At 39.2% G+C, this 24,861-nt stretch overlaps 4 protein-coding genes and 1 pseudogene across 13 annotated transcripts; 3 read left to right on the top strand and 2 right to left on the bottom strand.

Annotated features, from left to right (window-relative positions):
• The first annotated feature begins 1,478 nt into the window (after positions 1 to 1,478).
• On the top strand, positions 1,479 to 9,106 carry LOC127255733 (uncharacterized). Of its 4 annotated transcripts, none has more exons than XM_051281441.1 (16): positions 1,479 to 1,980; positions 2,468 to 3,105; positions 3,574 to 4,575; positions 4,833 to 5,126; positions 5,238 to 5,309; positions 5,504 to 5,584; positions 5,673 to 5,707; positions 5,841 to 5,928; positions 6,014 to 6,145; positions 6,779 to 6,970; positions 7,301 to 7,380; positions 7,529 to 7,601; positions 7,687 to 7,788; positions 8,035 to 8,140; positions 8,231 to 8,318; positions 8,521 to 9,106. In XM_051281441.1, the coding sequence occupies exons 1-16, from the start codon at positions 1,605 to 1,607 to the stop codon at positions 8,702 to 8,704; spliced, it is 3,543 nt and encodes a 1,180-aa protein (XP_051137398.1). In that variant the 5' UTR covers positions 1,479 to 1,604; the 3' UTR covers positions 8,705 to 9,106. The 4 variants fall into 4 exon arrangements, with proteins under 4 accessions (XP_051137398.1, XP_051137397.1, XP_051137396.1 ...); XM_051281440.1 differs by having other exon boundaries at positions 4,839 to 5,126; positions 6,008 to 6,145; XM_051281439.1 differs by having other exon boundaries at positions 2,471 to 3,105; positions 6,008 to 6,145; positions 8,521 to 9,105.
• A 98-nt stretch (positions 9,107 to 9,204) lies between these two features.
• Positions 9,205 to 14,330, bottom strand: LOC127255736 (serine/threonine-protein kinase BSK7-like). Of its 5 annotated transcripts, none has more exons than XM_051281445.1 (12): positions 14,179 to 14,330; positions 13,506 to 13,641; positions 12,914 to 13,088; positions 12,616 to 12,836; positions 12,341 to 12,476; positions 11,413 to 11,546; positions 11,197 to 11,302; positions 10,972 to 11,057; positions 10,651 to 10,839; positions 10,365 to 10,517; positions 10,176 to 10,289; positions 9,205 to 10,099 (listed from the first exon to the last, which is right to left on the bottom strand). In XM_051281445.1, the coding sequence occupies exons 3-12, from the start codon at positions 12,993 to 12,995 to the stop codon at positions 9,854 to 9,856; spliced, it is 1,467 nt and encodes a 488-aa protein (XP_051137402.1). In that variant the 5' UTR covers positions 12,996 to 13,088; positions 13,506 to 13,641; positions 14,179 to 14,330; the 3' UTR covers positions 9,205 to 9,853. The 5 variants fall into 5 exon arrangements, with proteins under 5 accessions (XP_051137402.1, XP_051137403.1, XP_051137401.1 ...); XM_051281446.1 differs by lacking the exon at positions 14,179 to 14,330 and adding an exon at positions 13,969 to 14,110; XM_051281444.1 differs by lacking the exon at positions 14,179 to 14,330 and adding an exon at positions 13,898 to 14,058.
• A 1,041-nt stretch (positions 14,331 to 15,371) lies between these two features.
• Positions 15,372 to 17,344, top strand: LOC127255737 (uncharacterized). 3 transcript variants are annotated; one of them, XM_051281450.1, is made up of 7 exons: positions 15,372 to 15,636; positions 15,911 to 16,059; positions 16,191 to 16,248; positions 16,337 to 16,405; positions 16,521 to 16,616; positions 16,774 to 16,863; positions 17,049 to 17,344. In XM_051281450.1, exons 2-7 carry the CDS (start codon positions 15,911 to 15,913, stop codon positions 17,121 to 17,123), a joined length of 537 nt encoding a protein of 178 aa, XP_051137407.1. In that variant the 5' UTR covers positions 15,372 to 15,636; the 3' UTR covers positions 17,124 to 17,344. The 3 variants fall into 3 exon arrangements, with proteins under 3 accessions (XP_051137407.1, XP_051137406.1, XP_051137408.1); XM_051281449.1 differs by lacking the exon at positions 15,372 to 15,636 and adding an exon at positions 15,677 to 15,695; XM_051281451.1 differs by lacking the exon at positions 15,372 to 15,636 and adding an exon at positions 15,704 to 15,834.
• On the top strand, positions 17,050 to 19,564 carry LOC127255501 (AT-hook motif nuclear-localized protein 5-like; annotated as a pseudogene).
• A 358-nt stretch (positions 19,565 to 19,922) lies between these two features.
• LOC127255735 (FT-interacting protein 3) lies at positions 19,923 to 24,686 on the bottom strand. Its single transcript, XM_051281442.1, has 3 exons — positions 24,422 to 24,686; positions 23,611 to 23,675; positions 19,923 to 23,098 (listed from the first exon to the last, which is right to left on the bottom strand). The coding sequence occupies exon 3, from the start codon at positions 23,067 to 23,069 to the stop codon at positions 20,097 to 20,099; it is 2,973 nt and encodes a 990-aa protein (XP_051137399.1). The 5' UTR covers positions 23,070 to 23,098; positions 23,611 to 23,675; positions 24,422 to 24,686; the 3' UTR covers positions 19,923 to 20,096.
• Between the last annotated feature and the right edge of the window lie 175 nt (positions 24,687 to 24,861).

Here is a 24,861-nt window from a genome sequence, read left to right on the forward strand (position 1 = left end):
TCAATGTATATTTTAATGTATAATATACACGGGCATGTTGTTACACGGCAATGTACAATTATACACGGCCCTGTTGTTACATGGCCGTATATATTTCAGTGTATAATTATACATGGCCATGTTGTTACACGGTCATGTACAATTATACACGGCCATGTTATTATTAAAAAAAAAATTAAAAATATAACAAAAAATTAAAATTTTAGACCGAAACATAAAGATACACGACCGTGTAGAATTATACATGGCCGTGTAACAACATGATCATGTATAATTATACACTAAAATATACATGGTCATGTAACAACATGACCGTTTATAATTGTACATGGCTGTGTAACAACATGATTATGTATACTTATACACAAAAATATACATGACCCTGTAACAACATGGCCGTGTATAATTGTACATGACCTTGTAACAACATGACCGTGTATAATTGTACATGACCTTGTAACAACATGGCCATGTATAATTATACACTAAAATATATATGACCATGTAACAAATGGTCGTGTATAATTGTACATGACCGTGTACTTTCCAGGTCAACTGCCACGTCACATCCGTCATGTCCACGTGAGCAATTTCCGTTAGTTTTTTAACGGTGGGACCAAAATTGATAAAAATTGTTTATAATGAGACCAAAATTGATTGAAATTGTTTATATTATGACCAAAATTGATGAGTTTTTTACATTGGGACAAAAATTGATAAATTTTGGTTATATTCAGACCAATTGATGAATTTTATATAATTGGACCAAAATTGATTTTTTCCCTAAAAAATATTAATATTATATTGATAATTAGTCAAAAGTATGAATAATTTATTTTTTTGTCATTCTAAGTGTATTATTGTAAAATATATGGATATTTGTGTAATAATAATGAAAAAATAAACATAATTTTACAGTGATATATATTTATGAAAATAAAATTATTATTTAAAAAAAACGAAAATGATAAATAAAATTATTGTATTAGATCGAAAATAAAAATATATTAAAACAATATATCTATATTTTTTTTATAAGAGTCTGTATTTTTCACTATTTTAAGTGATTATTTATGGAGTAAATTTTTTTTTTTTAAAAAAAAATAAATAAAGTGAGATATACACTTAATTTTGTATAAATAATTTTATATATTATCACAAAAATCATAAATAAATTTAGGGTGTGTTTGTTTGAAGGATTTTGGTGGATTTTCACTATTCATCCAATTTTTTTCCCCCAAAAACATCAAATCAAATACCTATTTTTTATTTTTTATATTATACTAAAAATCAATTTTACATTCAAAACATCACATCAAACCCTATTTATATCACATCATACAACTATTCAAATTCAAAATTTTTACTATTCAAATCCCAACTCAAAATTCAAACCCCCCAATCAAACACACCCTTACTATATTAATATAAGTATTGCAATTCTTTTTTCAATTACACACACCGTGCTTAATACGGAGCCACGCTAGTATATATAATTTGGAATACCGCCTTTAGAAAGGATTCAAAATTGAAAGATAATTTTCCGTGCTACCGGGAGGGAAATAGGAGGGGAGGATACTCCGAAGCCCTAGTCGGAATTCGAGATGGATTCGAAGGAGGAGAGCAAAGCCGACGGCGGCCACAAGGCGGCGGCTGGGGTTGAAAACTCGGATTCCTCAGTTTTTCAGAAGAAGCGGGCGCGGAGGGTTAGTTTTGCCGAGCTGACATCGGTTCATTTCTTCGACAGAGACGAGGAGGATAATGAGAATCCCTCGACGGGAGCTGGGAAAGTTAGCGGGGATACTGAAGGTCTACTGGAGTCTGGTGAGCTTATTGGTGGTAACAAGGAGTTCGGAGGCGAGGGAGATGCCGGCGACAGTGATGATGACGAAGAGTTGGAAATGCGGAGGTCATTCTTGCGTCCGGTTGGCTCGCCTTCTCCGGGAGGGAGTACCTTCGGTTCTGCATCTTCCAATGATGGCAAGTTTTGTTAATATCTGCGAGTGTGATGTTTTTGTACATTGATACTTTGATTAGAATGCTATCTGACTGAGAAGTTATACTTTTCTCCTTCTGCTCGCGTTGGGATTTGCTGATCAAACATAATGCGAAAATGAACATTTAACTCTGCTTAATCAAATATACTTAATCCCTAGGTCCTTTCCTCTGGTCCCTTGTCAATCTCACTCACAAAATTACTGAAGAACTGTGACTCCACAATTCTGACCGATTGGTTTCTAAATAAGATTAACTACAAGGGGATTGATAAGACTATAGCTTCGGCAAACCTGGTTGCCTGTTATGTCTTTATATTTAATTACTTTTATTTACTTCTTTTTTTTCCCTGCTTATATATAGGTACCTCATTTCTCTCATGGTTATTTATCATCATTAATTGGATTCCTCACACTGATGTTATCCTTTGAATATATAGATCTCTTTCTAATGTTTATTCTACTCAATGCAGCAGATGAATTCTTTGGTCCTGTATCAGCCAATTTCATAAGACTGGGTCGGTTTTCTGATTCTGGGGCTTCTGCTGATAATCCTGACGTCACCATGGATTCAGCTACTTTCTCCATGCACTTTCGTAGTCTGATTACATCGGATTCAGGGGTGGACTTAAAGACACCAATGGGAAGTCAAATCTTTTCTGAAGAGAAGACACCTAAGGATAGAGATGCAGGAAGCCCCATGGCTATAACTTTGGGTGAGAAGCCTAATCTTAAATCCTCCATTCATTCCACAGAAGCAAGTGGTAGTCAGAACTCCAATGCTATGAGCCTTGTTGGGGAAACCCTTAACAAGTATGACTATGAAAAACTATCACCAAGATTGGATGCCCTTCTTGCAGAGAGCAGGAAAAACTTGTTTTCTGTTAGTGCATCTGATGATATTGCTACTTCGATGCCAACTAGAACAAACCAAAACAAGTTTTTACCTTTAGTACACAATGGTGATAAACCTTCTTTCCACTCTGAGTTTCATGAGGAAAATGCTACCCACGAAAATTCTCTGCAACAACCTTCATCCGGTACACCGGAGGTGACAACGTCAAAGAGGGAGAACTATCAATCAAACAATACGCCATACAAGTTGAGTAAAGTAAGCATTTGTCCCTTGGCAATTACTATATAATAGTTTCTCTAATTTTTTCTCTTAGCTATATAACCTGTCACACAGGGCTGTGTCTGGGACTCTGATGTTGTCTTCTGAAATGCCAATTTCAATTATAACCAGTCTTTCTGTGTGTAAAAAGATTTTCTAGTATTCATTCTTAAGTGAATACCACATCAAACTACTAGTAATGTTAACATAACCTTCAACAGTAAACTTTCAGAACTATAGAAATAGGCTTGAACGTTATAGTGAGAAGTTGTGATCTTCACTTGTGATGCCAATGGAGAACTTCTATATATATTAATGTTCTTAGATGACATCCTTGCTCACCTCAGCCCAACAGTGAAAGTTATAAGAGAATTTTCTGGACAAGAAAATGCTTTACGTAATAACTTCTTGCAATGGATTATTGTAAAGATAAACAAACTGACTTGTTCAAACTGGATCCTGCAGAATGAATCTGAAACTCGATTCATGTCATCTAGGTCTCCTGTCAAGCGGCCACAAATTGAAATTGATCTTACTGCTGGTACTCCATCTGAAAAATTGGCAATAGCATCTCCAAACCCATCCTTTTCCTTGCTGAGAAGCAGAAATTTCGAGGGTCAAGATATCCAAACATCCATTCAGAGAAGCATTTCGAAACTGGAATCCCTTGAGAAATCTGCCTTTTCTTCTGTTTTTGCAAGGAAAGTTGATAGTTCTTCTATTAAGTCACTTAACTTTCTAAGATCTCCCAGCTTTGATTCTTTTTGGGAAAAGAAGCATCATTCTTCTAGTGTCAACAAACATTCATTTGTTGAAGATAAACTTGCTGGTGTACTTTTGAGTGAAGAAAATAGAAATGGTTCTAACAAGGAGCATCTTAGGGCAAAGACTCAAGATCACTTTGGTGGTAGACGTAATTTGTTTTCATCCAACAGGTCCAATGAAGATGCATTAATGACTGAAACTGAGTCCTTATTGGCTGAGCAAGCTTCTGGTGATGATGGAGGAGCTAATCTTCTTCATAAGTATGTCTCCTCGCCAATCAGCAAGTTGGAGAAGCGGTTATCTGCTTCCCCTGGTCATCAGTCCAAGAAATCTGAATTTATTCAGTTGCAAATGTATGAATTTGACAAGGGCTTAGATTCAACACCGGAGAAAAATCCTCTTGATGTGGATCCCTTGATTGCAAGTGGTAATATAAATAGTGTTACCTGTGGAATGAATATAGAGTTGGAAACTGAAGAAACTGATAACCAAGAAGGGAGAGAAGCACTTAAAGCAATAGGCAACATAAGTACTCCAAAAGAAAACAAATCCCATTCAACATTTCAAAATGTTGGTAACCAAACAACATGGGATGTCTCTATGCTTGAAAATAACCCCCCTGGAGGAGAATTGGTAGTTACATCTCAAAGTTCTATCACTCCATCTTTCTCTACTCTTTTGGATGAATCAAGATTGCACAAGGTCAGTTCTATTTCATTTATGTTTCCTCTTTCATATGTTGATGTAGTTCTTGCGTGCACCTGTGTGGTCAATATCTTTGGAACCTATTGCAGTTTTGATGCCTTGATTATTCCTCCATAGCGGAAATTCTTTAGGATAATTGCCACCAAACCTATCAATTCTGTGTGTGTCTTCTGTCTTAATCCCTCTTGCTGGAATTTGTATTGTGATACGAATCTTATTGTGGCTTATTTTGGTGGTCAATATGTTAATCTTAGAATCAGGTGGTGATCCCTACAACTAGCCCCTCAAGAAAAGGGCTTGGTAATATTCATCCCTCAAGAATACCATTGCCAAAATCCATCCACACAAATGGTGGATTGGAGAACTTTTCTTCTAACAAGAGAAGCGTTGAATTATTATTGAGAGATTCAAATAGGTCTGAAATGACCATACTGAAGAGGAGCCCCAAAATTCAGAAAAGTGGGAGTTGGGACCCACAAGCACCAGCGTATCCTGATGAAGTTAGTGCGACAGTGGTGGTGGGCTACGAAAGGAAGAAGTGGAATGATGTATGTTTAATTCATCTTTCTCTTATTCGCCATTGCCTACTCGGTGGCTGATGAAGCAGCTCAGTGTTTCTTCTATATTTACTTTTCTCACCAGGTTATCTCAAATTGCAGACTTATTCTAAATTCTCAGAGGACATGAAAGGTGTAATTTGTGGGTCTGCCAGTATGCTTAATAGTAAGATGGTATGGGTTATATCAGCAACCTTATACTTCTCCTACATTCTATATTATTAGGACAGGAAGCCCTCCTTTCCGAAGAACATGAAAATGATTAAAGATATCATGCTTTTGTACTGAATATAAAATCAAGGACATGCTTTGAAGTTGTTTCCCATTATAATGTTTTCTGGATTTGTGATAATCCATTCATATTTCAGATAGATGTGCTTCAAGATATGTTAGTTAATCAGCAGAGGAGAAAGAAGTATGAAATGTTTCACCTTGGAGTCATGCCTCAGGTCTGCTCTCATACATGGATAATTTTTAGCCAACTCCACACCATCGAATAAAATTTTGGTCTGCATTAATATACGACCTTTTATCCAGGGGAAAATTGTTCTTCAGGATCTCCAGCTCGAGAAGTAAGCACTTTTGCTCTGTGACCATTTGGAATGATATGTTTCTTTGCATCCAGCATGGTGGTTCTTTCATATTCACATTTCATAATCTAATCTATATAGAGAATGCATGTTTCTTAAATAATTGCTACTGCAGAATGGCCGAAATAAATTCTTTGTTGCATCAAGTAGTGTTTCAAAGGGCAAAATTGCAGCTACAGCATATAAAGAGAGAGAGGCTGTCGGTACTGTTTGTCTTTGTCGTTGTATAGATTTAAAACATGTCATATGCTATTTCACCAATGCAGTCACATTTGTATGCAGAAACAGTCACAATTGTTGAGCTCAAGGATTCAAGAGTCAGAAATATTGAGAGCACAATTCCTGGAAACATGCGCCTTGAAGCCCAAATTTGCTGGTGCTGATGATTTGTCATTGTCAGTTATGAAGAAGGGAGAAGTGGTATCCAATTGAACTTAAATTTACATTGTGTTAAACTCGATGCGAATCCCTAGTACTTTGCATTGTCATTTTGCTTATTTAGTTTTTTCCAATCCCTATTTTTGATAAGATGGGTCCGATTCATGAACTCATTTGCAAAGAGCAGCTTGGGTACCTTTCATTCTGAGGATGTGTTTGTTCTAGGCATTCTGATGTTTTACCTAGTGGTTTTGGACATTTAACTGGCATCTTCTTAAACTAAGACATGTAGTTGAGTTGGTTTGATGGCTAGACATTTTCATGATTTTCTGTGGAGAATGCAGATTGTGCAGTGAAAGAGTGGCCAAGTAATATTCATTTGAAAACTTAGTCATAATGATACCTGTATTGACATATTAAGTAAATATTTCCAAAATGTCTCCTAGTTTGCTAAGATCAAATGTTTAGAACAGTAACTTACATTACAGACATGGAAAACTGATTTGAGTGCCACATAGTTTGTGGTTGGTGTTATTTATTTTGTGGTATGGACTGTTGAATTAAATTGGGATAAGAGTAATAATTGGTGTTCTGTAGAACTAGGGAATGCGATTATTTGTTTTTGTGATATTTTTGGAGCTGGATTTCTATGACATATGGTTTGTGTCATTATAGGTTTGCGAAGAAAAGTTGACTGCAATGAGACAGGAGTTAGAAGCATTGAACAAAAAGATTTTGAACTTGACAAGAACTTTTCAATCATGCTGCAAGATGAAAGCTGAACCAAGCACTGGCAGGACAATAGCTTTGGTCAATGAGCACTTAGAACAGAGGGCCTCTTGCAGGTTTATTCGATTGGATATGCAGGTGGATATTCTTTCTGTACTTTTGCTGACAGTAGGGGGTTAAGAGCATGTTGCTAGCTAAATAGCTGTGAGTTTTTGTGTTATGTTGGCGGAAATAAAGTGGGTTTTGAGGTTTGGGGGACTCCATTTTTAAGAGTCTGTATTGTGAAAGTAACTGGTGATTGATAGCTAAATAGCTGGTGAGTTTGAACAAAGAAGCTTTAGTGAGGGGTTAAATATATATATATATATAGTTATGTGTGTAGGTATACATAGAAACAGCTACCCATATATCTTGCCAATCAAGATTGCTGCTATATGTTGCTCAGAGTTTTGTATCCTCTTTTCTCAGATGTGGTCAGTGCAGAGTGTGGGCTGCTCTAACGGTCAACACAATATTATTCTCAACTACCTGGAATTCATTACTCAGAGGTCTGTGGAAGAAGAGTTCTTTTGCCCCATATGCTTTTCAAGTTAATTTTGGAAATTGATCTGACATGGATAGGATATACCATGTCATGATCTTTCTGCTTCCTCTAACCCTTGAATTCATAATAAGTATTCATTTAATATTTTGCAGCATAACAATCATTGTCGGGCCAACATCTAGAGTTTCAATTACATTCAAATTGATTGAGACAAACATCTTAAAGGTGACTCATCTAACGTAATATGTATGCTTCAAGCATCTTTCTTGTATAATGATTTACTTAGAATGAAATACTTTCTACTCTGCAGAGATTCCCAAATATGGGTGCTTGTGTAGCATTTGCATTTGTTTTCAGTACGCAGACTGCTTGCAAATATGCTGGTACAAAAACTTTGGCACGAGAGACGCAAGTAAGGGAACAGAGTTTATATATATATATCTATATATTATATTTATAGTAAATTTCTGTGAAGCAGCTTTTTTGTCCCCACATCATGCATGGCTGTGTAAACATTTCTGTTCTTGTATTGACCTTTTTTGGTAGAACAGAAGATTAGCAAAGACTTGATATAAATTTGCATGTTAGTAGGTTCAATCTTCGTAGTTTTCTATAATATTTTCATCTCGTTTCTGTTAGTAACTGTCACTAATCACAGGTAACAAGTTCAATTCTTGGAACCTTGCTTGATGTGCTTGAAGAGTTACAAGTAGCACAGATAGAGTCCCACAGTCTTACAGAGTCAAGCTTTTGCTCACCTTCTGGTAATTTTGCTTTCTTTTGTCTATTTCTGAACTGTATCTAACACCAACTAAATTTGTCTTAACTCTGATTTGGTAAAATTTTGGTCACAGTTGGGCGGCTTGATCTGATTCTTTATTTCTTCAATTTTAATTCTGGGAAGAAGTTGGTCCTCACGCTTGACATGTCTTGCCTAAAACGGTTAGTTTTTCCAGTGTTTGCTTCTATTATTCCATGTAATCAGTGGCTTCTGTTGTAGCTAGTGCTGACCCTCATTTATGATTAGTTGCATCAATTATCAATGCAACTTCAACCTTCCATCCCATTATGACCTATGTTGTTTATTTACATATCGATTATATTCTGAATAAGAGTACTACCTGATTTGCATGGCTGGCTGCAGTGGGATCTACCCCTCAGATATACTTCCACTTGAAGTGGCGACAACTGCCGACAGTGAGAAATGCTCGGTTCCAATCTTCGATGCGAAGATTGGAGCTGCTATTAAGAATGTCAGAACTGGGCATATGAGGATCGTGCGGCTGTGTCAATGTGTGTCTCAATTGACTCAAGCTTCATCCCTATAGGACTGCACCTATTACTATAACCATATTGTATGCTCTGTGAGTACTTATTTCTACTTTGTGCACCTCTGGAAATGCAAGAAGAAACAAGAACACGAGTTGAAAGCTACAGCAAACCTACCAGCTTGCTTAGAGATATATATATATATATATGTATAATCTGACTTAGAAGTTTAAAAATAAGAATGCTATTCCGGCTGAGATGTGACTACTATGGCTGATTATCCTGTTTCAGTTTGCAACATTTAATCTGCTTTTTCTGTGCACTTGGATTCCTCCTCTCTTTGGATTTTGGTATTGTCAGTTGTTGCTCTTTGTTTTGATGTAAGTATGGTTCCCAATCTCCAGGTATGTTTGTTTAAGGTGGAAACAAGATTACTGAATCACATATATAACACATGACATGACAGAGAGTTTCTCAATTTAATACATGCATTGCACACGCAACAAAAACTAATCTTGTACCAGCTTACCAAGTATCGCAGAATTAACCTCAAGCAGCAAAAGCAATAATAATGTATAATTAGAATGTCTGAAAACTGCATAGAAACAATTTACAATTCACTCACAGGCGGTGGTCAAGACATAAATAAAAATCCCAAAAGTCTCAAATTAGTAGAGGAGGCTCAATCCAAGCGCCCATTCCAACCAATTACAGGCAAATTTAAATAAAAGCAACAGAAGAAAGAAGTAAAGAAAAGAAGATAGCAACAGTCACCAAATCCCCAAACAAAAAAACAGTCCCAACCCCAGCAACAGCAAGCCATGTTATCTACTGTACACAAATTACAGTATAATGGCAGATCCAACTCCACATTTCACATCTTAAATTCAATCCATCCCTCTTTCTTCCCATCAGCAATCTCCCAATCCCCTTCACAAATAGCACCAATTCCATTCATAAATCGGTCTTCGAAAAGCTTTCTCAAAGTTTCTTGGAACACTCCAGAGATCGTGCCCTTGGATGGATGCCAAGGGCAACAATAAGCAGGTAAAAGTGTTTGTTTTTATATAATGTTGTAAGATTTTGGTCGTTGATTTCTTGTTTCGTTGAACCATGAAAAGTCGAAAATTTTAACACACCTGTCCAGGGAAGTAAGTCAGCAAGGAGTAAATTCAAAGGCGGGAAGTCCCTGGACACTGTGTCCTGTCTCAGGGAGTGGTGCTCCTCTTTTCTTCCAGAATCGAACCTTCTTTGAGTGCAATCTGAGCCTCATTCTCCCTCCCGAGTGCGAAAAGGGATGCGGCTTGTAAGTATGAAGCAATGTGCCAAACAGGTGAAATGACCTGTGCCTGCACTGCATCGTTGAGGGCCTCCTGAGGCATGTCGCTAATCAGATATGACAAACTGCGCCGGGCAAACACAGTTGGGGACACCATCGTTCCAACATCAATGAACTACAAGAAAACAATCATTATTTGCAACAACTCTAGCTCCACAATAACAATTACATAAAAGTTTTATAACACTAACCTGTGTGTAGCAGTCGATTGCCACCCTGAATTCTTTGTGCCGGAAAGCAACATCGCCTTTTTTCTTTGAATTTAATGTATCCTGCATTTGATTTGTCCACATCTGGAACGAAAGCTGCAGAGTGTAAAAGAGTACTTGTCAGAAACCCTTTTACATTGGCCTAATTTAATAAGATTAAAGGAGACAGACCTCAGTTGCAGCTCCCTCGTCATCTTTATAGCTGAGATTTTCCAGAATCTCATGTATGGCAGTTAAGTCCATTCTAAGACATGCTTCACCAAGGGCCGACAGAGACAGAACCACTTCGCCATGAGGTATTCCCATAAGTTCATGAGAGGGGGTCTGAAAAAGACAGAATTTGATCGAGGCATACATTCAATGGATCAATATAGAAAAGGTGTGGTTTCGCAAGAGCAATAGACGAAAAAAATGTGAATTCTTAACAATCCAATAGTTGTTGTGTACAAAAACCAACCTCAGTTTCTTTCTGAAGGGGAATCAGTGCAGTAACTAATGATTTTGGATTTGGCCTCTCGCGGGGCTCATACTGCAAACATCTCGAAGCTAGACGCACCAGCTCAGTTCCATCATCACTGGAAAACTGACCTTCTAAGCAAGAATCCGTCAACATTTGAAGATTACGATCCTTTATCAAATCAAGGGCCTGAATCAACAGCATTAGTAGGCATTAGGCAACAGAGCATGATTAAATACGGCGGACATTTGTCCTTTTAATGGATGGACTAACGGCGTGTCATAGAAAAGGAGGAAAACCAGTAAACTAGGGAAACCATACATGACTTGGGGGAATGTGTTTCCCACTGAGAAGATCGAGCAGAAGTGTGCCAAAGCTGTAAATTACACTTTCCGGAGTCACTCTTCCTAATAAATGATGAATGGCAATGTTAATTAGTCAATCTGAAAATCCAAGTTACTTAAAACTTCATATAACAGAAAGTTTATTTATCCCAAAACAATATCCCGAGGGTACAATATTTCATTGTAAACTAATGTTTGGTACCAGTTCGCAGGTACTCCGGAGGAGTAAATGCCAAGTTTGTGCTGTAGCTTTTCCCGTCTCTACTGTTCTTCATCAACCCAAAGCATGATAGTCTGGGATTGCCATCCTGTAATATATATATATATATATTCGTGAATTGAAATGACTGATTGATCAGATGCAAACTCATGGTAGTGATTTTGAACATCCATAAATAATAAGTAACTTGCCACTTACATCATCAAAGACCACTCTATAGGCATTAAGGTCGTGATACAGAGCACGGCCTCTGCTCGTACAATACTCCAATGCCTGTGCAAGATATAAGGCGACCCTTAACCGCATTGCCCATTTCATGGGCTGTGTTTCCCCTGAATTTAAACAGAAATTGAAGGATAATGATAGAGTAGAAACCAACGTAAATGGGCTTATTATACACAGAAGCATCAAAAAGGCCTTGTAAACTTGAAGAAGCCAATAATTTATCAAGAAATGCAAAGCAAGAGCAATTGAGTAAATTTAGGCCCTCGCTTCCTTGGATATAATCAGAAAACCATTTTCGTGGCTTAGACTTAGATGGGTGCTTTGAAATATAGAGAAAAACAAGAACAGATAATAGTGTTTGATGTTTGAAAGAGGCAAACAACTGATAGATGTAACAGAGAAGGAAAAGTTCCATTTCATCATTTCGCCGAATATTATCCAAAAGACAAACAGCACAACTAAGAAAGACTGACCAGGAAAATTTTCCCCACTGAGTATATAAAGCAGGATGCATTGGTAGTTTCTAGATCTATAATGAAGTTTTCAAGAAATGTAATAATTCATATTGGTTACGATTTAACCAACACCCTTATCATACACAAATCACTGCACACAAGGCAGAACTATCATATGCTGCCTATAGAGATATGTCCTAAAACGTCTTCTTGATTTCAATGTGGGACTTCTAGTTCGAAGACTATAAGTGATTAAAGTACAATGAGAAGAATCACGCGATAGGAGCCACTGGAAAAGATTGATCCAGGACCGACTGCATTATACGATAATGCCACAAGCTCCTCAAATATATAGATTGCAGATATACCGTCTACATCATTCACTTACTAATGTTAATAATTCTAAATTGGAATTTGCCACAAGAAATTGAATGCACTGTACTTACAGTGAAAGAGGTGTTTTGCAAGAGTCTCATGTGGCATAAATTCAGCAACTAGCAACCTCTCATCACCTTCACAACAGCAGCCGAGCAAATTTGCCAATCTGTAGTTCCGGAGCTGACCAACAGCTCTAGCTTCTTCCTGAAATATTTATTCAGTAAACAACATCTCAGTCCTCTAATAGATTTGTCCTTGAGCGAAATAAAGTATTTGGAGATAAAAAAAGAAGCAATGTTTTAGTTGCAACACCATAAGCATGATATGAGCTTAGAACACTCACCATAAACTGCCGGGCATCAGGCCAAGCAGACCTATTAAAGCGCTTAACAGCTATCTTCCGCTGGTTCTCCAGTTTTCCCTTATAAACGACATTTGGAGCTTTCTCCCCATGTTCTGAAACTATGTTTTCTACGGCAAAACCAGATGTAGCAATCCTCAGTTGCTCGATTGAAAACTCACGAAATGTAGGCAAATCGCTGATTTCACTCCTCTCCTCATTTACTGCAGTAAACATCATCCTATCAATTTGACAGTACGAGAATCAAATACAGAAAGAGGAACAAAATCACACTACAAACCATCATTCCGGGCTTCATCAACTGGTCCATTGTGGTCCGAGGCAAAACAACATGAAGTAAGCCTTGAACAGTGACAACCCATCCCTATAAAACAACTTTTATATCGAAAAAGGAATAATACTCCAAAAGTGCCTGCCGATTGTTTGCTCAAGAACTATCCATCGGACGCAAAAAACTGCATATCAATTTACACTTCGTCGTTAAAATACTCAATCTGTCAATGCTGATGGGATTCTCAATCCATAACTTTTGCAAACACGAAATCGGGGAAAAGAAAAGAGGACCTCAGTAGTGGTGAACCTTGCAAGAAACACAATCTATTCCAACAGATTAAAGCAACAAAATCTTTCAATTATAGAAAAAGCTAAATCTCATAGTGAAAAATGATGCAGATGGCAAGTCAAATGCTTTTGAAAGGTAAGAGCTTTGCAACAATGGCCTCTGATTCAAATTCATCCACATTCACCACTGAGATCGTACAGATAGCTTAATCAAACCCAGAATCGAAAAATAACCACAGAAGAATTAACTCAAATCAGCAATGAAATTCCAAACGATAACCCGACATAGTTCAAAAATCAAAGAAAGTAACCTTTATTAAAGATTCAAATCTGAGTCAACTCCGAGGTTCCAAATCACCATTTTCTGAATCCAAAAGCTTCCAACTTTTCCAGTAAACCCCCCTAAAAAAGGGCTCAAGCTTTCTCTGCCTCAACTCAGCAATTCACCTGCAACAAATCACCAAACCCAGTCAATCAAAAATCAAAATACCCCCAAATCAATACCCTAACCCAAACCCCCTAATCGAAAAAAAAAAAAACCAAAATCAAAATCACAAAAACCTATTATCACGGGTGTAGAAAAATAACCCAGCAAACAGATAAAAATAAAAATTTACAAAGACATCCATTTTCACGCGCAGAAAATCCCTAGAAACCCCATATCCGGAAATTTAGCAAATATGTAGCAGCAAGTGAAGATAACCTCAAAAGAGGTTTCTTGACCGAGCTTTTGATTTGGTCAAAGCACAAAAATGAAGACTTTATTGATGCTACCTATATATCTGCTATCCTCGTGTATGCAACTTATTTATGTATATTCATATGAGGGCTTCAAGTCTCAAAAAGGAAGATCACCCAAGGGGAAAAAAACTGATTCAGGGGGAATATGTATAGACACACACAGGTAAGGTGAAAACTGCAAAAAAAAATAAAAAATAAAAAAATAATATTTAAATAAAATAAAAAATAGATACAGATACATACATCCATTCATACATACACAGATGTTCCTCTGTACCATTGTGCTTTCACTGATGCAGATCTATTTAGAGTGTAAATGCTTGCTCAATTGCTTTTGCTGCTTTATTTTATTTTATTTTTCCAATTTCCACCGACATTAGTTCCTTTTATTATAAGTTTTTAAAAATATTTTCCGTATTTCCCTTCTTTTTAATACTTTGTTATTTTGTGGTTCTCCTCTCATGCGCTTGGAACAACTGTATCATATTATAAAAGATTCTATTTTCATTGGCTTGATCATATGAAAATCAATTATTAGACTCAAATTATTACTTTGTGTTCAATCATTACATTATATAAAATGAAGTCAGGAATTGATTTGTTTAGTGCAATATATAATGTTTGTATTTGCCAATCTTTGTAATTAGAGTTTGTTGGGTTATGTTTTCTAAGAGTTTAGTATCAATAAATTATGATTAATCAATGTGAAAGTATTTTTAGGTATCCAAAATAAATATTTTAAAAAACTATTTTCTATTTGTCTTCTCAATGTATAATACTCTACTAATTAATTGCTTGCTAAATATTTCATACAAAGCAAGTGAAATTACAGCGTAAGCATTAGTCGGATTTGAATAAGCAATAGACTCAAACTATCTAAATCATTGCATCAGACATACTACTGTTCCTAACCATGAGGACCATTGGCTGAAAAATCTATAAAGTTTATAAATTTAAATTGTTTTTGAAATAGCAAAGTCAAAAAATAATTATTATAGTTTCTAATCATCATGAGGTGGGCTAAGAAATCCCCATTACCTATCTAACTACTTATCGACATAATATATTTTCAATATTTTAGGTTACTAAATCAACAAATGCATCATCATTAAAATCTTGAGTGATTTAAATATTATAATGGGTATTCACAAAAAATAATTAAATAAAGGTGGAAATTTGAAATTTCGTAGTGGGCAATTATCCATTGACATGCAATGAATTCTGTATGTCATTTTCAAACGTGGAATAAACATTAACTCAAGTCTCTATCTGCCTCTGCCTCCCAATTGAATTTGAAACCCTAATTGCTTCCCCTTTTAATAAATTCGGAGAAATCATATATACATTTCTAAATATTTCATTTTCTTTTATTTTATTTTTCTCCAAATGATCAGTTTTTTTTTTTTTTTTTTTTTTGCTTTGGTCCCACAAAGAAGATGCCAAATGTATCAGTTGATCTGGACCGTTGATTTCGCGACACAGGGTGTCTCGACACATCAGAATTGCCAACGCGGGGCTATTTTTGTCACGCTTTGTGGCGCGCGTGGGCCTCACTCTCAAAAGTAGGGTTGCTCATTTTTGGGCCGATCTGGTTTGGGCGTATTACGGTTCATAGAGGCCCAAATAAAAGGCCCATTATATAGCCAGAGATGATTTCTGCCTTGGCGAAATCGGAGACTGTTTGCTCGATCTTCTAGAGAGGTAATTCGGGCTCTTGTTCTACGTCTGCACGCATTCATTGGAACATGCATAGATACGTGGTTAAGGATTTTATTTTGTGTAAATTTATTTGTGTGCTCGTGTATTTCTTCTTTGTGTATTTTTGAGACATTAGTATGAGCTTGAGGTGTTCGATGAAATGCTAAATTATGAATGGATGCTTTCACTTCTATATTTTAGGTCTCTTCGTGAATGATGATTTCCAATTTGACTCTGAATTCGGTTTCAGTTGTTTTGATTCGTTTGCGCGATGCAGATGAAGTATTTGAAGCCGATTAAGCTGTACCGGCAACTGTTGAAATCAAACGAGCACAAAAGTGGCCGTTTGCTTGGCTTGGATGTTGGTGATAAGTATGTTGGTCTTGCCGTTTCTGATGCCGATAACAAGGTTGCATCCCCGTTAAGGTTTATTGCCTTGTGCTTTTTCAGAATTTATCTATCTATCTACACACACACAAACATATATCTATATATATATATATATTGTATGTTGCACATACATGCGGGCTGTAATATGGAATTCTAATCTTATGCAGTGTCTTGGTTCGAAAAAAAACGAATATTGATTTCATGGCAGGTGATCTCCAAAGCCTGGTTAGTGGTGACGAATGTAAAGTTGTTTTGCTTTTTCTTTCTAACTATTACAACTTGTCAATGGTGATTATGTTTTTCACTTATGCAGATCAGTGAGCTTTCATTGTCGGGATTTGTCATTGGCTATCCTTTCGATCGGTGGAGCAATAGCCCATGTGTGCGTGTTTTTTACAATTACATATAATGAATGACTTGTGGACTATCTATTAATGTTCCTTTGGTTTAATATTTGATTCAATTATGACATTCCAATTTTATCCATTGGTATGCAGGCGATGCAAATCAAGATCTTGATCAATGATCTTGCTAAAACTAGGAAACTTGAAGACATCAAGTATACATTTTGGGAGGAACGCTTTACATCAAAGGTGAAAGCAGCTCGTCCCGCTAATGTTTCAAAGCCTGATCTTGATCTGTTCCATCATTTCTAAATGCAAATGTTCTTTTTGGTGGACATTGATTTTTTTTATTTATTTATTTAATTTTTTATGTTCCTTTTAAAGTGATTACTCATGGATGTTGCAGAATGTCGACTTCCTGTTGAAGCCATTAGAAATGCACCCGGTGGACTGCAAGAGGATTAAAGACAAATTTGCAGCTGTTGGAATCCTTCAGGTATGGATGCAGACTTCCTTAATGTTGCCAAATATGGGTCAGAATTTAGGATTAGTTTCAGTTTGGGACCTAATCTGTTTTCTTGGCATCATGGAATATAGATATTTGCGCATGGTTTTCTTGAAGTACATCACATGTAAAACTTGCTTTTGAAATGGCACTGATGGCACCTTGATTTGCTACAGGGTTACTTGGATTTTGTTAATGGGACACGTGGACAAGATCAAGAAAGTCAAATTTCTCAAAATGATGATACATGATTAGTCTTAGCGCTAACCAGTGATGTTGTCTTGAGAATTAGGTACGACCTATATTTTGTTAAAATAGATGAGACAGTTGAGTGCTGGTAATAGGCATATACTCATATGCAATTGAGAAGTTTAAGGTTCAAATACAAGAGGACTGCCTGTCATACAATGATACATAAGTTCCCAATTGTTCTGTCAAGAACTCATTATTATTGCTTTATTTCTTCCTATCATTTCTACGAGTTTTTCCATTATTCTGTCTCAACCTTGAGCTCCAGCCCAACAAGTGATAAGCTATTTGGATTGGCTTAATCTGGTTACCCAACTCTAACATTATTTACATAGCTTTTTCAAAACTCCAGCAATATAAAGGCCCAAATTCACAAATTTGAGAGAGAGAATTTTTACTTAGAGAGTAGAGACTGGTTAGAATCATGCAAGAAAATGATTGCATCTTTCCTGAAGACAAAAACAGTAATGAGCAGTAGTCCTGATAGAGACAATGTTGTCTTGGTTGGTACCGTACGTACCACAACTAGCTGGCAGGTAAATTGTATTTCTATACATACCTATGGCTTGCAATTTGCTTCCAAATAAATCCCCTTAATTACTTAATAACTCACCCTTCATGCTCTAACTTTTCTATTTCTTCCTCTTCGTTTTGTCTATTTACTCTCCTCATTTTCCCTCATTCCAAATCTAGGGTTCAGGTTCTGGAATGAAGCTTCGAGTGTATTAGACTATTAGCTTTAATTTGGGGTGTGTGTGGGTTCTTGGCAGCTAACTGTGTATAAAAGCTTATCTTTTCTGAATTTTGAAGTTCCTAATAATCCATAGATTTCTTCTGTCGGAAACTCACATCCGTACTTTCGATCATCTCCAATTACGTATCTCATTAGGGGTTTTTGTCCCTTTCGTTTCTTTTTAAGGTTCCGAATTTAGGATTACTATAAATAAAGAAGAACAAGCGTTTTTTCTGACTGCGAAATTAAATACACTTGATTCAATTTTGGATCTTTAGTTTGGAATTGGAGCCAGTAAATGCATGGATGGGAGAGAAGCCATGGCATTACCTGGCTCAGCTTCATACTACCTTACCAGAGCCGGAATCGGCGGGGCCGGGACTCCAGCTCCGGTGATACATGTTTTCTGGAATCCTTCAAATCCCAACACTCCGGCGCCACCGGGTGTAGCCGCCGGTGACGGCATTGGCTCATCATACCATGTGGAGGTCCTATCGCAGCCCAATTTCCCTCCCGGAATCACCATGGCTGTTGCCGCCGGCGGAGATCCGGTGAAGAGGAAGAGAGGCAGACCAAGGAAATACGCCCCAAATAATGGCGCCAACAACATGTCTTTGAAATTATCCGCCATGTCTGCTGCTTCCAAGACGTCTTCCTCGGCGGCTTTGATCCCCGGTGGGAAGGCCAGGAGGGGCGGCTGCTGGGGACCGGCTGGAAGCAGAAACTGGCCCCTCTTGGTAAGAAGCCATTGTATTTTGGCTGTAGGGTTCTTACAGTGCTTTGACATGTACGATGATTGTTTGTGTACTGAAATTATATTGTCTTAGCCTTTCTTACATCTCTTTGGCTAATGCAGTTTATGTATAAGCAATACGCAGTGATTCTGGTTTGTCGATGTCTTCTTGTTACCTTATCAGGTGAATGGATGAATAGGTCTGCTGGGATGGCCTTCACGCCGCACGTTTTGTACGTCGAAGCTGGCGAGGTAACGCTGCAAATCACCGAGATTCTTGTTTGAAAATGCGTTGTGAAGAGTCATTGTTTGCTGCTGTTGGCAGGACGTCGCAGCGAAAATAACCGCATCTGCGCAGCAGAACACGAGCTTTGTGCATCATGTCGGGAAATGGATTGATTTCTTTGGTTACATTATGCCAACTGACGAGCTCTGGCGCCACCGTTACTTATGAGGTGATCGAACTTGTGGATCCATTGAATTACTTCTCTGTTGTTATTGTGGTTCGACTATATTGATGTGGCCGTGTTACTGCTTGTTAGGCCGCTTTGAGATATTATGCATGTCAGGTTCTTTCTTACTCGCCGAAGGCAGAGACTCCGGCAGTCGAACTGGTGACATAACATTTCGATTTGCAGCCCCGATGGGCATATAAATTGGAGGCGCTGTAGGCAGTAGGCTCAGTGCGGCAAATTCTGTTCAGGTATATTTATATACATAGAAAACTGGCAGCCAGATGTATTAACTATTGCATTCTTGCCGAGGTTAATGTTGTTCGAACGAATGAGTGTCTGCAGGTCGTGGTGTGCAGTTTTATATACGGTGGTGGTGCTGAGTTTATGAACAAAGCAGGGACAGAATCGAAAGATGAAATTGATGAGTCGCTTGCTCAAGTGGCTGAATCTTCTGCTCAAGGCTATCGTCCAAACACCGTAAAAAGCGTTTGGCCGCCTGTTAAGTTCCCAGTTGGAAATTGATCTGATGCGCCGATAATACAACCTATGACATGCGAATCACAGTTCTTCTACCTACAGACAAGCTTTAAATCAAGCCCGGCCCCGAGTTTGCTGTCTTAGATTCGCTTTGCCACCATGGATGGATCGATCTCGATCGACTCGGCTCGACTATAGTCTTAAGTAGCAGTGGCAAGTAAGAAAAATGATAAGTATAGCTGTCCGAAGGAAGAAGAAAGAAGAGTGGTATTGGTACCCTCTTATGCCTATTTTGGGTTGAATGTTAGTCTTGAAGGAAACTCCCCTGCTGTGCTGTAGATTTGTTGTAGGTTGCTGCTAAATTGGTGCAGAGCCCTTTTTGTGGAAAAGAATTCATCTATCATCGAGTAAAAGCACCATTTCTATTATTAAAAGGACATAAGGTTCGATTCTACAAAGACAAGATTAAGACAACATATGATTCTTGAAATACATTAGGGTATAGGGGCACAGTACAACCTTCCATGTTCTAAAGCATCACAATCCTAAGCGCAATTACAGCAAGCATTCAGTCCTCCTACAGCATACTATCAGTCCTGGCCGGAAGCCGCCGGAAGAAGTTTATAGGCACAGACGGGAGGCGGTACCGGAACCTCGGATGCCTCATCGCATAAACTCCGGCCAAAGCGCCGACCACCTGAAAAGGTGTGACGTACAGCACCAGAGCAGCAACCAGGCAGAACGTCACGAAAATCGCAGTCGCCCGAGGGTCTCTCCAGCTCAACAGAGAATGCAGGCGCTCGCCCTGAGTCGCGATGTCGCCAACAACCGTCTGGATCCGACCGGCGACACTCCTAAGCCGATCGTACCTCATCCTGACCACATCGGGATTCCGGCTAGTGGGAAACGGGTCGAATTCTTCATCAAGTTCGTCGGGGTGGATAGCCTCCGCCTGCGAGATCTTCGTGTTCATGTGAGGAGGGTACCTCGGCCGGTATCGAAAATTCCAGATTCCTATCAGAAACATGTAAAGGAAGACAGTGGGAAGAATCAGCTCCGGGAAGGAAATAAGCATGAGATACAGCAAATGGACGAGCACCGTCGTGACCGGGTTCTTCCACATGCAGATGTCGCCGAACCATTTCCCGGCGGCGAATAATCCGGTGAAGACAGTCATCAGCCGGAAAAAGTTGGCCTTGCTCCGGCGCATGCTCCAAAGGTGCGAGTCAACATCAGACATGTACTCTATGACCTCCTTCCGGAGCGGCGGCTCCGCCCGCCCCAACCTCATGGCCACTATGTTAACAGCCTGATGCCTCAGCATGTCGAGCTGTACGACGGAGAACGGCCGGATGTAATGCATCTTCGGCAGTAACGGTCGCGAGTATACGTACAGCATGTTGACGAACGACGTGCAAGAGAATCGAAGCGCCAAATGCAGTTCCCCCATCTTCTTGACGCCGGAAGGATGGAGAACGAGCAAAGGATACGAATGGGTGTAGACTCGGCCAGTTTCCAGCGTCGATATTCGGATTCGAACCTTCCCGATCTTCAGGTCCTTGTTGCCATTGTTGCCTAGCTGGCTGTTGTCGAAGACGCCGACTGTGAGGACCGTTGCCGGATCGAAGACCTCCCAAGTGTACTGCTCGTTGTATTTCGGGAACAGGTTGTCGACAATGGTACGAGTCCGGACCCATTTGTGCCCGTATTTCGCCACACAGTATGTGTCGGACGTGCCCTTCCCGTCGCGAGTCTTCATTGGGTGAAGTCCCACGGCGCTTAGGATCCCGAGTTCCAAAACACCGATCGGTGGCTTCCAAAGCTGTTTCGCTGTGGGCCGGAGATCGCTACTGTAATGAGTCGATTCGTCGAGGACATGGTAGCCGCCGTCCAAGCAGACGCGAAGATGAAGCTTGCTAGAGAATTTATCTTTCTTCAGCTGATCGACATCGACTAAAACCGGCTTTTCTAGGTTGAACCAATGGGATTGAATGATGCGATCATCGGCACGCTTTTCTACCATGTTCAACGGAATAATGACCCTCCCGATTATTTCATCTTTTCCAGGAGCCACCCGGTCCTCAACTGTTAGAATAAGATGGTCTTCAAACGGCTCTGCGGCAACAAAAAACAAATCCTCATTCCACAAGGGGTTGAAGTTCTGTGCCTGAATCGGTTTCGTTCTCATTACTTGGTTCCCGATCTGCGCCTTCACATAAGCGTCAGGAAACCGAGTCTTCTCAGCCGGAATTAAGTCCTGAGCTTCAATAACATTGACACGAACATACCACAAGCGAGGCGCATGATAGACCTTCGATCGTATAAGAGCTGAAGCAGCGGCAGAGCTGTCGATAGGCGAAGCTGCATCGGAGTGCCAGGCATCCGGAAACGCCTCGTCTGCTTGTGTACCGATCCAGACAGCAAGCATCAGCTCGCCCTTGATTTTCTCCCCTTTCTTATTTTCGAGTCGGTACCATTCGGGAGCCAGAGGACTGTCGGGAGGAACGCGCATTGGAACCTCGTTGAGGTCGAATCTTACGAAACCGACAAAATCATCTTTCACAAGATCTTTATCCTTGACGACGACTTCCAGTACAGAGGCTTGCATACGCTCCCTTGAGAAGGCAAACACGACATTCCACACGGGATGCTGCTGTTTCTCGATGTGCTTCGTAACCCCCTTGTAGTTTCCGATTCTCACCTCCACAAACGGGTCTAGACTTCCGGTAACATCCATGGCAGGAAGCTCGCGGGCTTTAACTACTCTAACAAACAAGAAATGCATCTTCTCGACAAGATCGTAGGTGCCCACAGCTTTCCTGTCGGTCCTGACAACACGACCGCCAACAATCTGCCCCCCGCCGAGGAAAGGGCTCGTCTCCTTGAGAGCATAATCAACCGGTTGCGCTGACGATGCAGACTGCATCCGCACCAATTTCGGAGGGATGGGTTCGGGAACCTTCATCTCATCGACCATATATTTAGTTGCTTGATGAGTCACTTCGACTTCCGGAGGCGCATGACTGTGTGGTTCAGACGAGTTCCGTTTAGGGACAGTGTGGAATGTGTGCCTTGTCTCGGTTTTCACATTTGAGATCGGATTCTGTTGCGTTTCCTCAACAGGAGCAGATGACTCGATCGAAGGATCGTCTGTAATATAAACCTTGAGGCCAAGCTCGCCCCGAACACGGGAGAAGATCCCGCGCTTTTCCAGAGGATAGTGCAGCACAACAGCATCCGAGTAGGGGACAAAGGAGGTTCCACTGATGCTGACCTTTCCGAGGAAGGCTCTAGACTGGGTTGCTCGGATGTTGTTATAGATGTAAGCGTCGAGAGTGAGGTTGTGAAGAAACGAGGGATCAGATATGTTGAAATAAAAGCTCTCGTTCCACACGGGATTAAGATCCTTCTCCTTGATAGTGGAACGGTATCGCTGACCGTCGAAACAGAGCTCCACAAAAGGGCTCGATGAACCCTGCCCGTCTTTAGGCAACAGGTTATGAGCAGTAACCACATCAACCCCAAGCTTCAGATTTCCTTTTATAGTCATTGTATTATACACTTTGGAGTCGTCCAGAACTGCAGATCAAGAAACGAGACAATGCAAAACAATGTTAAGACAATATTGTCCTGAGCATATTTTGCGAATCCACAGCAACAAAACACAAACATCCTCGGTTCACCCGATGTCAGATCTAGAAGTTGCACATATAAATTTAAGACATTAAAACCCAACTACATTGTCTTAAATTCAAAATGCTACATTGAAACTAAAGTGCAAAACTAACAGTGAGTCTCCAAATAGCCAAAAATACAAATGAATGTACTTCACAAAACTCTCAAGAGGCTTCACAAAATTGATCTCACTTCAACTTTTACTCATACAAAAATCATCAACAGAGGTAAAGCTAGCTGTATCTTACTCCTTTACCATAGCAGTAGGGGAAAAAACAGAAATTGAAAATAGCTTTAACAGAATATATCATACCAAAAGGCCCACAAGATAAAGCATTAGTACTAATAATTTAAACGCATGAACAACAGAGCAAAATAAAGACAAAAATTGCAATTGCTATCACTGAAAAGCTCACCTACTATTGATTAGACGAAAGATAAGCAATCTCCTCTTCACTTTCCACCAAGAAAAAATTCAGGGCTACAAAAAATAATCAGATCAAATACACCTCACTGTGAATCTATAATTCCAACCAGCTTGCAAGAAAACAGAAAAAGTATTAACCTTTCAGGGTAGCATATAAGTAAGAAAGAAGCAAATTGCAAAAAGAAGAGAATAAAAAACTGAGTCAATGGTGTGGCAAAACCATCTGCAAGCACACCTCGTGAAGAGATCTACAACTTAAGGAATCTTGCTACTTAAAAACAACTAAATAGGTAGAAAAAAGATAGTAGAAAATGCAGGCTCAAGCCACAGATTTCCGTAAGTAACGCTAAAGACACATGGTAATGGGAAAATTGCCGGTTTGAAGATCCTCTAAAGAATACAACAGAATATTAAAAAATTCACACAAGGAAAAGCCACAACACTTTTAAATCCGGCGAAAGACACTGACTTCGGAATGATTATTATCTGACAAACAGAGAACAATTCTCAGTGGCATAATCAATATGTGATAGTCAGATAAGCACTCCATTGAAAAATGAGAGGGTAAATCTTGTGGTCCAGAACAATTACCAAACCAATTATGTTCTTTGTAACTGCATTGAGTACGAAATTTTTTAATATGAAATATTTCCTTCTACAAGGAAACCCTAGAGATTTTCCCCAAATTTTTCTTCAATTCAAAATATGGAGAATGAAGTTCTTTAATAAAATTGAAACGCTAAACTTGAATGAAAACGAAGGGAGAGTGAGAATGAGAATGAGAGAGGCGGAAAAATTACCCGTGGCTTTGCGCTTCAGATAAAATCTTCAAAAACTGGTAAAGGACAAACGAACACTCACAGTGACGGAGAAATGATGTGCTGGAACGACGACAATGCTGCCATGAATGGAAAGGCTCTCACCTCGTCCTCTCACACGTATATATCATCGTCATGTGTAGGTGTGCCTGGGGAGATTTCGGGCGGTGGGGAGCTGCAAGGGATGGATTTCCGCATTGGTTTTTGGATATGCAGATTTACACACACTACAGAATTACTCTGTCATGTGTGTTCTTCGAGGCGCTTGAACAAAGTAAATATTTTAGGAGGTTCCAGGATCTGAGCACCGGATGGATCTACATCGCACATTTTTTAAAACGAACGGTTAGGATTTCACTCGTGTTGGGATCCCGAAGACCTGAAGAATTAATGGGGAGGTCCTTTTTTTCAGTCAAATATTT

The sequence above is a fragment of the Andrographis paniculata genome, unplaced genomic scaffold (genome assembly GCF_009805555.1).
Source record: "Andrographis paniculata isolate CXL003 unplaced genomic scaffold, ASM980555v1 Contig54END, whole genome shotgun sequence".
Lineage (NCBI taxonomy): Eukaryota > Viridiplantae > Streptophyta > Magnoliopsida > Lamiales > Acanthaceae > Andrographis > Andrographis paniculata.

Excerpts from the sequence above, each read along its gene's own strand:
- LOC127255733 (XM_051281438.1), top strand. The coding sequence starts at position 1,605 with ATGGATTCGAAGGAGGAGAGCAAAGCCGACGGCGGCCACAAGGCGGCG. Across the intron at positions 3,106-3,573 it reads CGCCATACAAGTTGAGTAAA|AATGAATCTGAAACTCGATT; the intron begins GTAAGCATTTGT and ends TGGATCCTGCAG. Across the intron at positions 5,127-5,237 it reads AAAGGAAGAAGTGGAATGAT|ACTTATTCTAAATTCTCAGA; the intron begins GTATGTTTAATT and ends CTCAAATTGCAG.
- LOC127255736 (XM_051281445.1), bottom strand. The coding sequence starts at position 12,995 with ATGGGTTGTCACTGTTCAAGGCTTACTTCATGTTGTTTTGCCTCGGAC. Across the intron at positions 11,303-11,412 it reads ATAGAGTGGTCTTTGATGAT|GATGGCAATCCCAGACTATC; the intron begins GTAAGTGGCAAG and ends TATATATTACAG. Across the intron at positions 10,290-10,364 it reads ACGAGGGAGCTGCAACTGAG|CTTTCGTTCCAGATGTGGAC; the intron begins GTCTGTCTCCTT and ends TACACTCTGCAG.
- LOC127255737 (XM_051281449.1), top strand. Across the intron at positions 16,060-16,190 it reads AAGGTTGCATCCCCGTTAAG|TGTCTTGGTTCGAAAAAAAA; the intron begins GTTTATTGCCTT and ends AATCTTATGCAG. Across the intron at positions 16,617-16,773 it reads AGGAACGCTTTACATCAAAG|AATGTCGACTTCCTGTTGAA; the intron begins GTGAAAGCAGCT and ends TGGATGTTGCAG.
- LOC127255735 (XM_051281442.1), bottom strand. The coding sequence starts at position 23,069 with ATGACTATAAAAGGAAATCTGAAGCTTGGGGTTGATGTGGTTACTGCT.